We start from the raw sequence: 12286 nt of genomic DNA, 5'->3' as shown, positions 1-12286 counted from the left end.
CCCTCTCTGTGCTGAGGGAAGAGGGACTGTCCACCAGCCCACACATTTCATGCGCCCACCGAGGCCGGAGGATGGGCCTTCCACGTCGGTTGTGGAGCCTGTCCCCTCATGACATGCCTTTCCTCTCTGCTCAGCCCCCCAGGAGACCCTGATGCCTGAGCATCCCCCAGCGCCCCAGCCCGCTTCAGCGAGAAAGGGAGGGCCCCCTCTAGACAACGGCTGTCTGCAGGCTCTGTCCAGAAAGTGGGCTGGTGCTGCAGAGAGCACAGGGCCAAAGCAGCTGCCATCCTTCGAAGTTTGGGGTCCTGTGATGACGCTGTGTCCTGGGGACTCCCAAAAGCGGCCTCCAGGAGGGCAGAGGTGGGGCGGGGGAGGGCTTATGCGGGCGGTGGGCAATCGGGAGCCATCTGGAGAATGCACATGAATGTGGAGGGGGAACGGGGACATCATCGCCTTGGGTCCCGGAGCCCGGGACCTTCCTGCTTTCGGCGCCCCTTCCCGTGGAGAAGCCCAGATGCCACTAGGGGCAGAGACGCCGAGCCTTTCGTGACAAAACAGGCTTTATTTGCATTTGCATACAAGGCCCAAATGGGCTGAACACCCCCACCGCCCCACACCTTTCCCACCACCCTCTTATCCCACCCCCCAACCAGCCACCCCCAGGGGCCCTGCCCTCCCACCTCTCCCACCCCACCCTCCCTGTCCCACAGCAGCCAGGATCAGGACTGGGATGTGGAGGAGCCCGAAGCTGCCCTGGAGGGCCGACTCCTCCCTACTGGCTGCAGGGCCGCTTCCTACCCTTCCCTGTGCCGAAAGGGTCCCCCCTTCTCTTCCGGGGCTGTGAGGGGCAGCCCAGCCCCAGAGCCAAGGCTGGTCCCCCAGCGACCCCGAGGCTGGCCCCTGGCAGGGGTGTCTTCCCAGCAGGGGCTGGGCCTGCACACGGGGCCCGACTGCTGGCCTTGCCAGCTGGAGGGCCAGCGGGGCTGAGGCCCGGCTTCTGGGGAGAGCGGGCCTGGGGTACTCCAGGGCGGAGGAGGTCTGAGCCTGGAGTAGGACTCTGGGGCAGTCCCCAGGATGGCAGTGTGTGCTGAGATGCCAGGAGGAAGGCCAGGCTGGGGAGCTCCTCCTCGCCCTCACTGGGCCTGCCCGTGGGCCCCAGGGGCTCCCGAGCAGGACAGGTCTCTCCCGGAGCAGTGGCGAGCCTGGGCCCCAGGCTGGGCGAAGTGCGGCACCGAGCCTGGGGGGCATGGGGCCGCCAGCCAGCCTTCAGGGGAGGGGGCTCCTGGCGTCCTGGAGAGGCAGCGAAGGCTTCGGGCCTCCACACGCCAGCGTCTCCTCGGCTGTGCGCCTGGCGCTGCCCGCAACCAGACTCTGGTGGGCAGGCTTGGTCGCTGGCCCCTAGCTGGGGGCTGTGGCCGTGCCTCTGGGGATCCTGGCCGGCCTCAGACCCAGAAGGCCTTGAGTCCAGTCGGGGTGTGCCGTGACTCGCGGGGGCCTGCACACCCTCCTCCTGCTTCAGTTCCAGGAGTCGCTTCTGCTCCAGCTGCGAGGAGGGAGGGCACCGTGAGGCCGCCCGAGAGGCGGAGGCGGTGCCACGCCAACGACAGCCGCTGCGGCTCTCCTGCCAACCTCACCCCCCAGCTTGGTGCCCCGGCCGGCGTCCTCTCTCTCCTCCCCGGCTCCCCCCATCCTCTCCCTGCCGTACTCCTGCCCGGCCCCCACCCTCAGAGAGGCCCTCCCTGCCACTTCTGCCATGCAATGCAGGGGAACGGTCAGGAAGGAATCCTGTCCTGGGGTCCCCTGCCCTGGCACACCCGGGCTGCCTCTCTCCAGGCTCACCTGTTTCCTTCCCTTTCCCAGCTCACCTGTGCCAAAGACAGTCCTTCCTCCTGCTCCAGCTCCTCAGCGAGGGCCAAGAGATCCAGCTGGGCTTCCGGGCAGGGCAACTCCGCCAGGAAGCGTGGGTGCAGAACTGCGTCCGCCTGGCCCAGAAGGAAGAGGCTGTGAGCATCCTTGGAGGGAATCCCCTGGGCACCCAGAGGACCCAGAGGGCGAGGGAAAAGCAGAGACCAGCCCCAGCCTCCACAACAAGGAGGTGTTGGAAAGACGTGGTCACGGTCCCCGACCACAGGCACACATGCACACGCACAGCATATACACACGTACATGTGTGCATGCCACACACCCCACACGAGACGTGCACGCAAACATATGCACAGCCACACAAGTACATATACAGGTACCTATGCACACACACGCACACACAAGCATGCACACCAACACCCCGCACAACCCTGGCTCACCTGGTTTACCCCTGTACAACACGCAGACACACACATACATTTACACAGATACATATGCACATCCACTGTCACACACACGCACCCGCACACGCATGCGCACACACACACACACACACACACACACACACACACCAGAGCTGAGGAATAAGAACAACTTAATTCCAGCTGCCTGGGCACCACCCCGACATGGGTGGTGGGAGTGCCGCTCCCTGAAATCCTGTAGCACCCTGGCCAGGGCCAGCCTACCTTGTTGAGAAAGTCTCCCTGGGCACAAAGCTCATTGATGTAGGTCAGGAGACCCGGGTCTGGATAGACGCCCTCCTCTCCCTGTGGCGGCTTGGAGCTATCCTCCCCACGTTCTTCACCGGGCAGCCCCTGAGTTGGGCCGCTGGGCCCCAGCAGCCCCTCCATGATCTCCAGGCCCTCTGCCACGGCCTCGAGGGGGATCTCCGTCGGCGCCTCGGTGTGCGGGCTCTGCCGGCATCGCGGTGGCTGGGCGTTGGCGGACTGGGCCCCGGCGCTGGCCTTCTCGCGGATGCGTGCTGAGGAGGGTGCAGGGAAGGAGTGTGGGTAGGCTGGCCGCACCTTCCCAGCACTGAGCGTGCTCAGGGAGGACGGAGCTCGGGGACATTCCCGTGGGGGGTCATGGCCAGCTGGTCCGCAGGCACCAAGGTGTGGAAGGGGACACAGGGCCTCCGAGGGCTTCATGCTGGGGAGGGAGGCCCGCCCTCCTCCCAGCCCCCTGCCCCTTCCAGCACCCCTTGTGGGTCTCTGATCAGGGCAGAGGGGGGTGGCCATGTCCTAAACCTGGCCCATTCCCGTCGGGACCAAGGGAGACCCCACGCTACTGGTGGCATCGAGGTCACTGCCCAATGCGCCCGGGATGAGTAGGACCGTGTTGGGGACCGAAGCCTTCCCAGGCTCCCACTGCCTCTGGCCTTTGGCTCCGGGGGAACACGGTGGCATACCTCGCTTCTGGCCCCGCTCTGGGGCTGAGGGCGCCCGAGGAACAGGCCTGAGGGGTGCTGGATGAGGCACGCCCTGCGCCGCCTTCATCCACTGTGCGTTCTGACATTGCCTCGCCTCCTCGGCCTCGAACTCCATGAACCTGGGGCGAGGGAGGCACGGTCCCTTGAGGAGGAGGCCTCCCGGGCCCAGGCAGAGAAGCAGTCAATGGAGAGGTCAGACGGAGAGGGCATGGGGTGTCATGGCCCCGGCCATGGTGGGGAGGCAGGCTGCCTGGGACACCCGACCCCATGTACAGCCCCAGGGCCAGTGTCTGCACCCTCCCCCCCAATGCCCTGAGACCTTCATGTCTAGACAGAAAAGGTCAGCGTCTGGACAGGTGGGGCTCTGGGGCAGGGGAAACGAGTAGCCAGCCTCCCAAAGTGGGGGGGGCATGATCCCAGAGGGGTACAGGTCTTCATCCTGCCCTTGGCCCAGGGCCCTGACTCACCTTCCCGCCATCACATAGTAGATGCTGCGCTCTGACTTGCTTAGACAATGCCACTTCTGCACGCCCCGCTGCAGGACCTCCTCCCGGGTCATGGTGGGGTTCCGGCGGGCCAGGGTCCGAAGCACTGGGCTGTAATTCGCCCACTGGGGTCAGTCACCATCTGCAGCCCGGAACCTGCCCACCCCACCTCACACTGTGGAGCCCGCATCCCCAGCACGGAGGACTAAGCCCAGGAGGAGACCGGCAGGGTCTCGGCGGTAGAGGCCAGCCTTCCGGGCCACTGTGGTGCCGCCTGACTCCACAAGCCTCCGCCACGGACTGCGGCCGCCCGTGCCCTCACACCGCAGCTGCCCACTGTGGCCTGGAGAGCTGGGCTGCTCCTCAAATTGGCATTTTCCGGCTAACAACGACAGGCATCAAATGGGCGAGCACAGGCCACGCCATCAGACACCCTGCCTGGACAGCCCAAGGCGCGGGCTCTTCAGGCCTCGGAATGCAGTGGAGTGGCCAGTCAGGAGGCGCCCGGACATGGTGGGGCTTCCCCGCCCTGGGCTCCGAGTGTGCCGCCCCACCCGCCCCAGTCCCCCCTGCCTCTCCTGGCCTGGACCCTGCACCCAGGAGGGCAGTTGGGCAGAGAGCTGTCTCCTGGGCCCTGGGGTCCCCCGCCTCCCTGAGGGGATGCCCAGGTATCATCCCCTCAGCCCGGTGTTAAAACGGGCAGAACCCTGAGACCGCAGCCTCCAACCCTGGGCCTGCCGGCCAGGGGCCCCACTGTGAGCCCGCAGCGAACCTGTGGTGAGCATTGCAGCCAGAGGCCGGCTGGCTCACAGGGACCGCCCGCGAGATGCGGCCTAAAGGATGTCACCACCAGAAGTGACCGCCTCCCGACAACCAGCCCGGTCAGAGCGAGGGCGACACCGCCCTTGATCCAGGCTGGACACCGTGGCTTCCCCGTTGGACGACACTCACATGAGGAAGCAGGACAGTGCCTCCGCATCGGGACTCTGGGGCAGGTGCCTGCGGGCCAGGGGCTTGCAGTGCTGCCAGCGCCGGAACTTTTCGTTCACGCTGGTGCGGTGGCAGGCGTTCCCGGGCGAGGCGGTGGGCTGCGAGCAGGCCGGGCCGCTGTTCCTAGCGGCCCCAGGTGGACGAGGACTGGCCAATGCTGGGAGCCCGCCAGAGGCCAGCTGGGCAGCTGGCACTGCAGCTCGAGGTGGACGGTGCAGGGACCAGCCTTCATCGCTAGCCTGGGTGCTCCAGGCAGGAGGGGCGTGCAGGATGGTCTTCACTCCCGAGGCCACCAGGAACTGGGGCAAAGGACACACAGCACCCCCACAGAGGGCCCCAGGAGTGCTCCCATGGAGAGGGGCCTGAGTCACGACAAAGGTCTGAGGCTGGGGAGCCTGCACGGGCCTCTGTTCCGGCCAGACGTGCACAGTGACGTTGCAGGCCCCGGGCCAGCCTGGGCCACAGCTGGCCTGTGCTGCCACCAACGGCGTGCTGGGAAGAGTCGGCAGCACCAGGGTGCTTCCTGGGGGCAACACTGGGCCCAGGACGTTCGGTGGGTGCTGCTGCCAGGGGGCCCAGTGTGGCGGGCCGAGGACGGGAGTGGCTGACGGCAGCACTGTGAAAGATGACACGAAGGTGCCAAGGTTGACGGTCCCCTGCGGGCCCGGCACTGGAAACGCTGTCAAGACAGGAGAGGTGCTGAGAGAATCTGTCCTGGGAAGGGTGCCCGGGACTCAGGGGCCGGTGTGCTGGTGGAACCGGGCAGGGCACAGCTGTCCGCAGGGGACAGTCAGGCCCCGACCAGCTGAGACCGTTCCCCTGGAAATGTCTGCCCCACCCGGGCCCCCGGCCCACTCTGCCAAGAAGAGACCTCCCAGCAGGTGCTACGTTTGTGCCACCAGGCCCTGGCCTCATGGCTGTCTCCACACAAGACTTGCAGACACCTGCCTGCGGGGACGACCCCGACCACAGCCCGTGAGCCGCAGGGCACTCATCCCCCGGGTATGGTCCGGGACCTGGGGCCTTGAGACCCGGCAGTGTCTAAAACACCGGGGCCCACGCCCCTCTGCTTTGCGGTGCCCGTGCCCACGTAAATCCCTCTCTTTCTTGCCTGACACAGCACACCAACGCACTTGAAATGTCCCTCTGCGCGGGAAAGGCCCCGGGACCCTGACTGACATAACCCATCCAGAACCACCCACAGCACACCCTTAACATGGGCCAGGGTCCCTGCCACCGCTCAGGAGCTCCATTCCCAGGAGAGGGTCAGTGGAGGAGGTCTCGTGTGCCCTGAATTCTGTCACTCGACAACCAGTGTGGCCTGCAGAGCCTGGGAAAGGGCTGGGAATGGAGAGCAGAGGGCAGTCAGGGGAGGATCCCTCCGCTTTGGAAAGGAATCAGCACGTGTAGATGTCCCACGGGACAGGCAACCATACTCCACGTCCACTATCATCCCTGGGTTAGTGCCTCGCACACAAGCAAACGCCTCATCTCAAAGGTGAAACGCAAAGCTCAAGTTTGTGAGACACTGGACAGGAGGAAGTGGCTCTGCAGAACTGAGTCTCCTCACAGGGAGAAGGATTCAGGATGACTCAGGAACCCAAGCCCTATCCTGCTGGCGTCACCCGGCTGCCCTGTCCCCGGTGAGCCCAACAACAGCCCACTGCCCAGAGGAGAAGAGCTCTGGCTGGAGGGAGGGTGGCAGGTCTGGGCTCCGGCAGCCAGGGGACGCTGTGGACTTGCTCGTGGAGAGGACACGTGCCTGCAGACTTGGCCACAGATAGGGCCCCTGGACAATTTTCTGGCTCAGGCCAAGTCTGTCTACCTCTCCTAGCGCACTGTGGGGTCTGGTAAAGTGCAGTTCAGATCCCTTGGGATGACATCGTGGGGCCAGCCCTGTGCCCAGGAGGGTGACTCAGGGCCGGGCTTTCCCGGGACCACCCCCCTCCGTGCCACCACCACAGCCTCCCCAAACGCAGGGTCCACGGCGCGTCTCCTTTCTAGAAAGCAGCAGCGTGTGGGCGGCAGTCCCTTCTCCCTGCTCAGGGCGCTTCCCTTGTGTCACCTGACCCACCTCCAGAAGCCACCTCCCCAGGGCTACCTCAGCTTTCCAGAGGCCTCCCCGCACCTCCCAGGTGAGATACCCTGGGGCCCAGAGCTCTCTCCCCCCTTGACGGTCTAACCACTGTGCCCGGATAACAGTCACATTTGAATCCCAGGGACCGGTGGGCGGTGGCCCCTGAAACACTGCCACCCAGCCTTCAGGCCTTACCTCCTCCTGAAGTCATCCCCACAGGCTGAGATCCGACCGCAGCTGCTTGGCCGTTCCACCTGGGGAACCGAGTCCAGGACCAGAGAGCAGCCTCCTCCACCAACTGCTCAGGATCCCACTCAGGCAGGGCAAGTTTGAATGTAAACAGGCCTAGAATGTAGGGGCCCAAGACACTCTGCAGTGGGGGAGGGGCAGAGGGCAGGCGGGCTGGGGGCACGAGGGAGGGGGAGACATTCCACGGGCACTCTGGCAGGTGGGCAAGAGCACAGGTGCTCTTCCAGCTTACAGCGCCACACCCTCGGTGGGTGCCTCTCTTGGCCGCTTACAAATCGTTTTTCGGGCTCACAGCACCAAGGTCCTAGCTGATGTTCCCGCTACTTTCATTCCGTGACCATCGACCTAGTGTGCGGCCGGGGCCCCACTGCTTCCTACTGCCCGTCACTGACTTCCACAGAGGCTAGGCTTTCTGAACCCATGGGAACAGGTGCTCTGATGAGCACGCAGGTACTCATGGCCACGGGCAGCCCTGCGTTTGAAATGGGGATGTCCGTGCAGCCGCGAGCCTGTTCGGGGCACTGTGCCCGTCGCGCTTCAGGAAGCAGCCCGTGCGTCCCCAGGGCTGTGTGTGGAGGCCCTGCAGACCCCAGCCAGGCCCCCGTTGCTGGAAAGCCCCAGCCCATCAAAGAAAGGCCCTGCAGACTCCACGTCCAAGACCAGAAATTCCTCCTTTGCGTTTCTTGGAACATCACCCTCCTGCTAAATATGTATGTTTACCTTTTTAATGGTTTTAATGTACTATCTCACACAAGTAAGACCTTCGCATGATCCACAGTCCACTGTAAACACGGAAAGTACAGTGGCGAGTCCTCCTCCCGCCTCTTTCCCAGCAGCCCAGATCGCTGTCCACCGGGAACCGGTGTCATCTGATTGTGCAGATCTTCTCAGACATGTGCTATGTGGCCAAAGGCAAATGCATTCTCTTCTTATTTTTTAAATGCTTTCAGTTTTCTCTTCTGGTGAAAATTCATTTATGTTCTGATATATTTGCAGATATTTACAGCCTTGCAAGCAAGCCACAGTGAGCTTTACTTAACAGAACTCCTGCTGGGGATTGAGAAAAGAACAACTTGCAGACATCTCCCAGGACTTGGGTTTTTATCATGGGAAACCTTAGATGATTTTCACCAAGGAACTTCATATTCAGAGGGATGATGAAGCACAGCATGGTACTGAGACACTCACGAGAGGCAGGCTTCCCTCTTGCTTCCTCCACCAATTGTGGACAAGATTCTCCCTCACGGCTTTCATGTAGGATTTGCTTGTTCTTCTCAGGACCACCGACTGGAAAACCGCACGGTGGAAAAATTATCTCGTCCCAATTCCACACCTCTTTTTATATGACTCCATCAAAAAGCCTAGGCTCCAGAAGCAGATAGAATTGTTAGCCCAAATGTGTTTGAAAACACCAGCCACGCAAGGGGGAGATGACAGTCCTCTGCACTCTGATTTCTGACCATCCCTGCAGGAAGGCCAGGGGCGGGTGTCTTTCGAGAAAACAAAAATCTCCGGACGTGGGTCTCAGGCCTTAGCGGACAGAGGATCTTCCTCCCAGTCAGGGAGGAGCAGCAGAATGGGGAGATCACGTGTGCACACAAGGTTTTAGTGTGGTAGGTGAAGCTGCGGAGTTGACACCCGGTACCCACCTTGCAACAGGCCGGACGGGTGTGTGGAGCTTCTGGGAATGCATTACAAACTCAAGTCCCAAAGTGGCTTCTGCTGCCTGTCTTTTTCATTGCCAGCTCAAGTGCTGCAAAATTCCCTCTGGAAGAGGAGGGGAGTAAAGCTACTCCTACACTGCCTGCTATGCCACTTCAGTTGGCCCCTTGGCCCGTGTGGATCCAGGTCAGAGCGCCATGCTCACGGAGGAGGGTGTGCCCGCCACCCTCCACGCGGAGGCGTGCTCGCCGGGAAACCTGCATGCACTCAGCAGGTGCCGTGAAGGGGACACGTAGTGCAGCAGGCCTGCGGAAGAACCCCGAGTGTTTCCCGGGTGGGTCTAGAGCTCTGAGCCAGGAGTGTTCTCTGAAGAGTTATTTTTACGTTTTAGGCACTAGTCCATTGTGAGACGTATGTTTTGCAAATATTTGCTCCCAGTCTGCAACTCGTCTTTCCATCTTGTTAAGGCGATCACTGGCAGAGCAAATGTTTTCACTATCGTTGAGGTCTGGCGGGAAGCTCTGGAGGGCCGCCCCTGGACTCGGGGGCGGGGCGCGAACCTAGGGAGTCAGCGCGCTGCCCGTGAGGCCTGTGAGACAGGACGGCTGCGAGGCAGCCAGCCCGCGGTGCGTGGGCCCGGCCGCCGAGCGCAGGGCGCGGGCTGGGGGTGCGCAGTCCACAGGCGGCGGAAAGGAGGCCTGGCTCCGACGCCCCGGGACCCTGAAGCCGGGTCCTGCCAGCCGCGGATTCCCGCTTCGCCTCGCGCGTCGCGCGCACGCGCGCCACACGCCCAGGGAGCGGGCGGGCTCCGGGCGCGCGGACCAGCGGCTCCAACGGCTCCCAGGATCCCTTGCGGCGGACCGCTCGCGCTGCGCACGAGCGCGCGGGGCGGGGCCAACGGCCGAGCGGCCGGTCGGGGGTCCGCGGCGGCTAGCCCCGCCCAGCGCGGGAGGGGACGTGGCCGCCGCGTCCTCGCTGCCGGGGGTGGGCGGGGACGCACGGGCGGCTGCCGGCCTCCAGCACCTCGCGGGCTCTCGGCGCCGAGCTGAGGCGGCCCCGGATGATGACTCAGAAATAAAAGGGGTCATAGCAGATAATTATGGACAGCTATGTGCCAACAAATTGGATGACCTGGAAGAAACGGATAAATTCTTAGAAACATAATCCACCAAAACTGAATCAAGCTCAAATAGAAAGTCTGAACACACCAACAACAAATGAGATTGAATCCATTTTTAAAAACCTCCCCAAACAGCAAAGTTCAAGATGGCATGGCTTCACTGGTGAACTCCACCGAACACTTAAAGAGAAATGTAAAAAGTCCTTAAATGGTCCCAAAAAATTGGATAGGAGGGAGCACTTACAAACTCATTTAGATGACCAGCATTACGTGATACTGAAGCTAGACAGGACAATACAATACAATACAGTAAAATTACAGGCCAATATCCCTGATAAGCATAGATGGAAAAATCCTCAACAAAATTGTAGCAAATCAAATTCAACACCACATTAAAAGGATCATACACAATGATCAAGTAAGATTTGTTCCTGGGATATAAGGACAGTTCAACATACCCAAATGAATGTGACACACTGAATTAACAAAAGGAAGGAATAAAATAAGCTATCTCTATCGATGCAGAAATGGGACTTGAGAAAATTCAGCACCCCTTGCACGGTACAAACTCTCAACAAATTGGGTGTAGAAGGAATGTACTTCAACACAATAAAGGCATATATGAAAAACCCACAACAAGCATACTCACTGATGAAAAACTGAAATCTTTTCTTCTAACGTTAGGCAGAAGGCAAAGGTGCCCACCCTCACTGTTTCTATTCAATAGCACCGAAAGGCCCAGTCAGGGGAATTAGGGGAGAAAAAGAAATAAAAGGCATCCAAATCAGAAAAGAAGTAAAACTATCTCTGCTCATGCATGTCACGATCATACATGTAGAAAACCCTGAAGTGTCAACAGCAAAAACTCTTAGAACTCATAAACCAATTTGGCAAACTTGCAGAATACAAAATCAACATATAGAAACCAGTCATGTGTCTAAACAAAAGCACCAAATTACCCTATTCACAGAAGGTCCAGCCCTGGGGGGAGGCGATGGGACAGCAGTGTGGGCATCGTTGAAATGCAAAGGCCCTGAGGCCAGCCTCTCAGGCCACAGCTACATGGGGCCTCCTACCTCAGTGGACGGGACACTCCTGCACAGAAATCCAGAGAGACGAGGTGCCCCCCCCCCGCCCAATCTCCTTTCTGAGTGCCCCGATTCTCCTTCCCAGCCCGATGCCCTCTCTGTGCTGAGGGAAGAGGGACTGTCCACCAGCCCACACATTTCATGCGCCCACCGAGGCCGGAGGATGGGCCTTCCACGTCGGTTGTGGAGCCTGTCCCCTCATGACATGCCTTTCCTCTCTGCTCAGCCCCCCAGGAGACCCTGATGCCTGAGCATCCCCCAGCGCCCCAGCCCGCTTCAGCGAGAAAGGGAGGGCCCCCTCTAGACAACGGCTGTCTGCAGGCTCTGTCCAGAAAGTGGGCTGGTGCTGCAGAGAGCACAGGGCCAAAGCAGCTGCCATCCTTCGAAGTTTGGGGTCCTGTGATGACGCTGTGTCCTGGGGACTCCCAAAAGCGGCCTCCAGGAGGGCAGAGGTGGGGCGGGGGAGGGCTTATGCGGGCGGTGGGCAATCGGGAGCCATCTGGAGAATGCACATGAATGTGGAGGGGGAACGGGGACATCATCGCCTTGGGTCCCGGAGCCCGGGACCTTCCTGCTTTCGGCGCCCCTTCCCGTGGAGAAGCCCAGATGCCACTAGGGGCAGAGACGCCGAGCCTTTCGTGACAAAACAGGCTTTATTTGCATTTGCATACAAGGCCCAAATGGGCTGAACACCCCCACCGCCCCACACCTTTCCCACCACCCTCTTATCCCACCCCCCAACCAGCCACCCCCAGGGGCCCTGCCCTCCCACCTCTCCCACCCCACCCTCCCTGTCCCACAGCAGCCAGGATCAGGACTGGGATGTGGAGGAGCCCGAAGCTGCCCTGGAGGGCCGACTCCTCCCTACTGGCTGCAGGGCCCCTTCATACCCTTCCCTGTGCCGAAAGGGTCCCCCCTTCTCTTCCGGGGCTGTGAGGGGCAGCCCAGCCCCAGAGCCAAGGCTGGTCCCCCAGCGACCCCGAGGCTGGCCCCTGGCAGGGGTGTCTTCCCAGCAGGGGCTGGGCCTGCACACGGGGCCCGACTGCTGGCCTTGCCAGCTGGAGGGCCAGCGGGGCTGAGGCCCGGCTTCTGGGGAGAGCGGGCCTGGGGTACTCCAGGGCGGAGGAGGTCTGAGCCTGGAGTAGGACTCTGGGGCAGTCCCCAGGATGGCAGTGTGTGCTGAGATGCCAGGAGGAAGGCCAGGCTGGGGAGCTCCTCCTCGCCCTCACTGGGCCTGCCCGTGGGCCCCAGGGGCTCCCGAGCAGGACAGGTCTCTCCCGGAGCAGTGGCGAGCCTGGGCCCCAGGCTGGGCGAAGTGCGGCA

At 61.8% G+C, this 12286-nt stretch overlaps 1 protein-coding gene across 1 annotated transcript; it reads right to left on the bottom strand.

Annotated features, from left to right (window-relative positions):
- Window positions 1–772: 772 nt before the first annotated feature.
- Window positions 773–5762, bottom strand: LOC130683113 (NUT family member 2G-like). Its single transcript, XM_057499386.1, has 7 exons — window positions 5735–5762; window positions 4729–5446; window positions 3760–3888; window positions 3272–3411; window positions 2550–2956; window positions 1866–1982; window positions 773–1543 (listed from the first exon to the last, which is right to left on the bottom strand). The coding sequence occupies exons 1-7, from the start codon at window positions 5760–5762 to the stop codon at window positions 773–775; spliced, it is 2310 nt and encodes a 769-aa protein (XP_057355369.1).
- Window positions 5763–12286: the final 6524 nt, after the last annotated feature.

Source organism: Manis pentadactyla, chromosome 3 (assembly GCF_030020395.1).
Source record: "Manis pentadactyla isolate mManPen7 chromosome 3, mManPen7.hap1, whole genome shotgun sequence".
NCBI lineage: Eukaryota > Metazoa > Chordata > Mammalia > Pholidota > Manidae > Manis > Manis pentadactyla.
The sequence above is the reverse complement of the archived record's forward strand: the minus strand, read 5'-3'. Positions and strand labels throughout refer to the sequence as shown.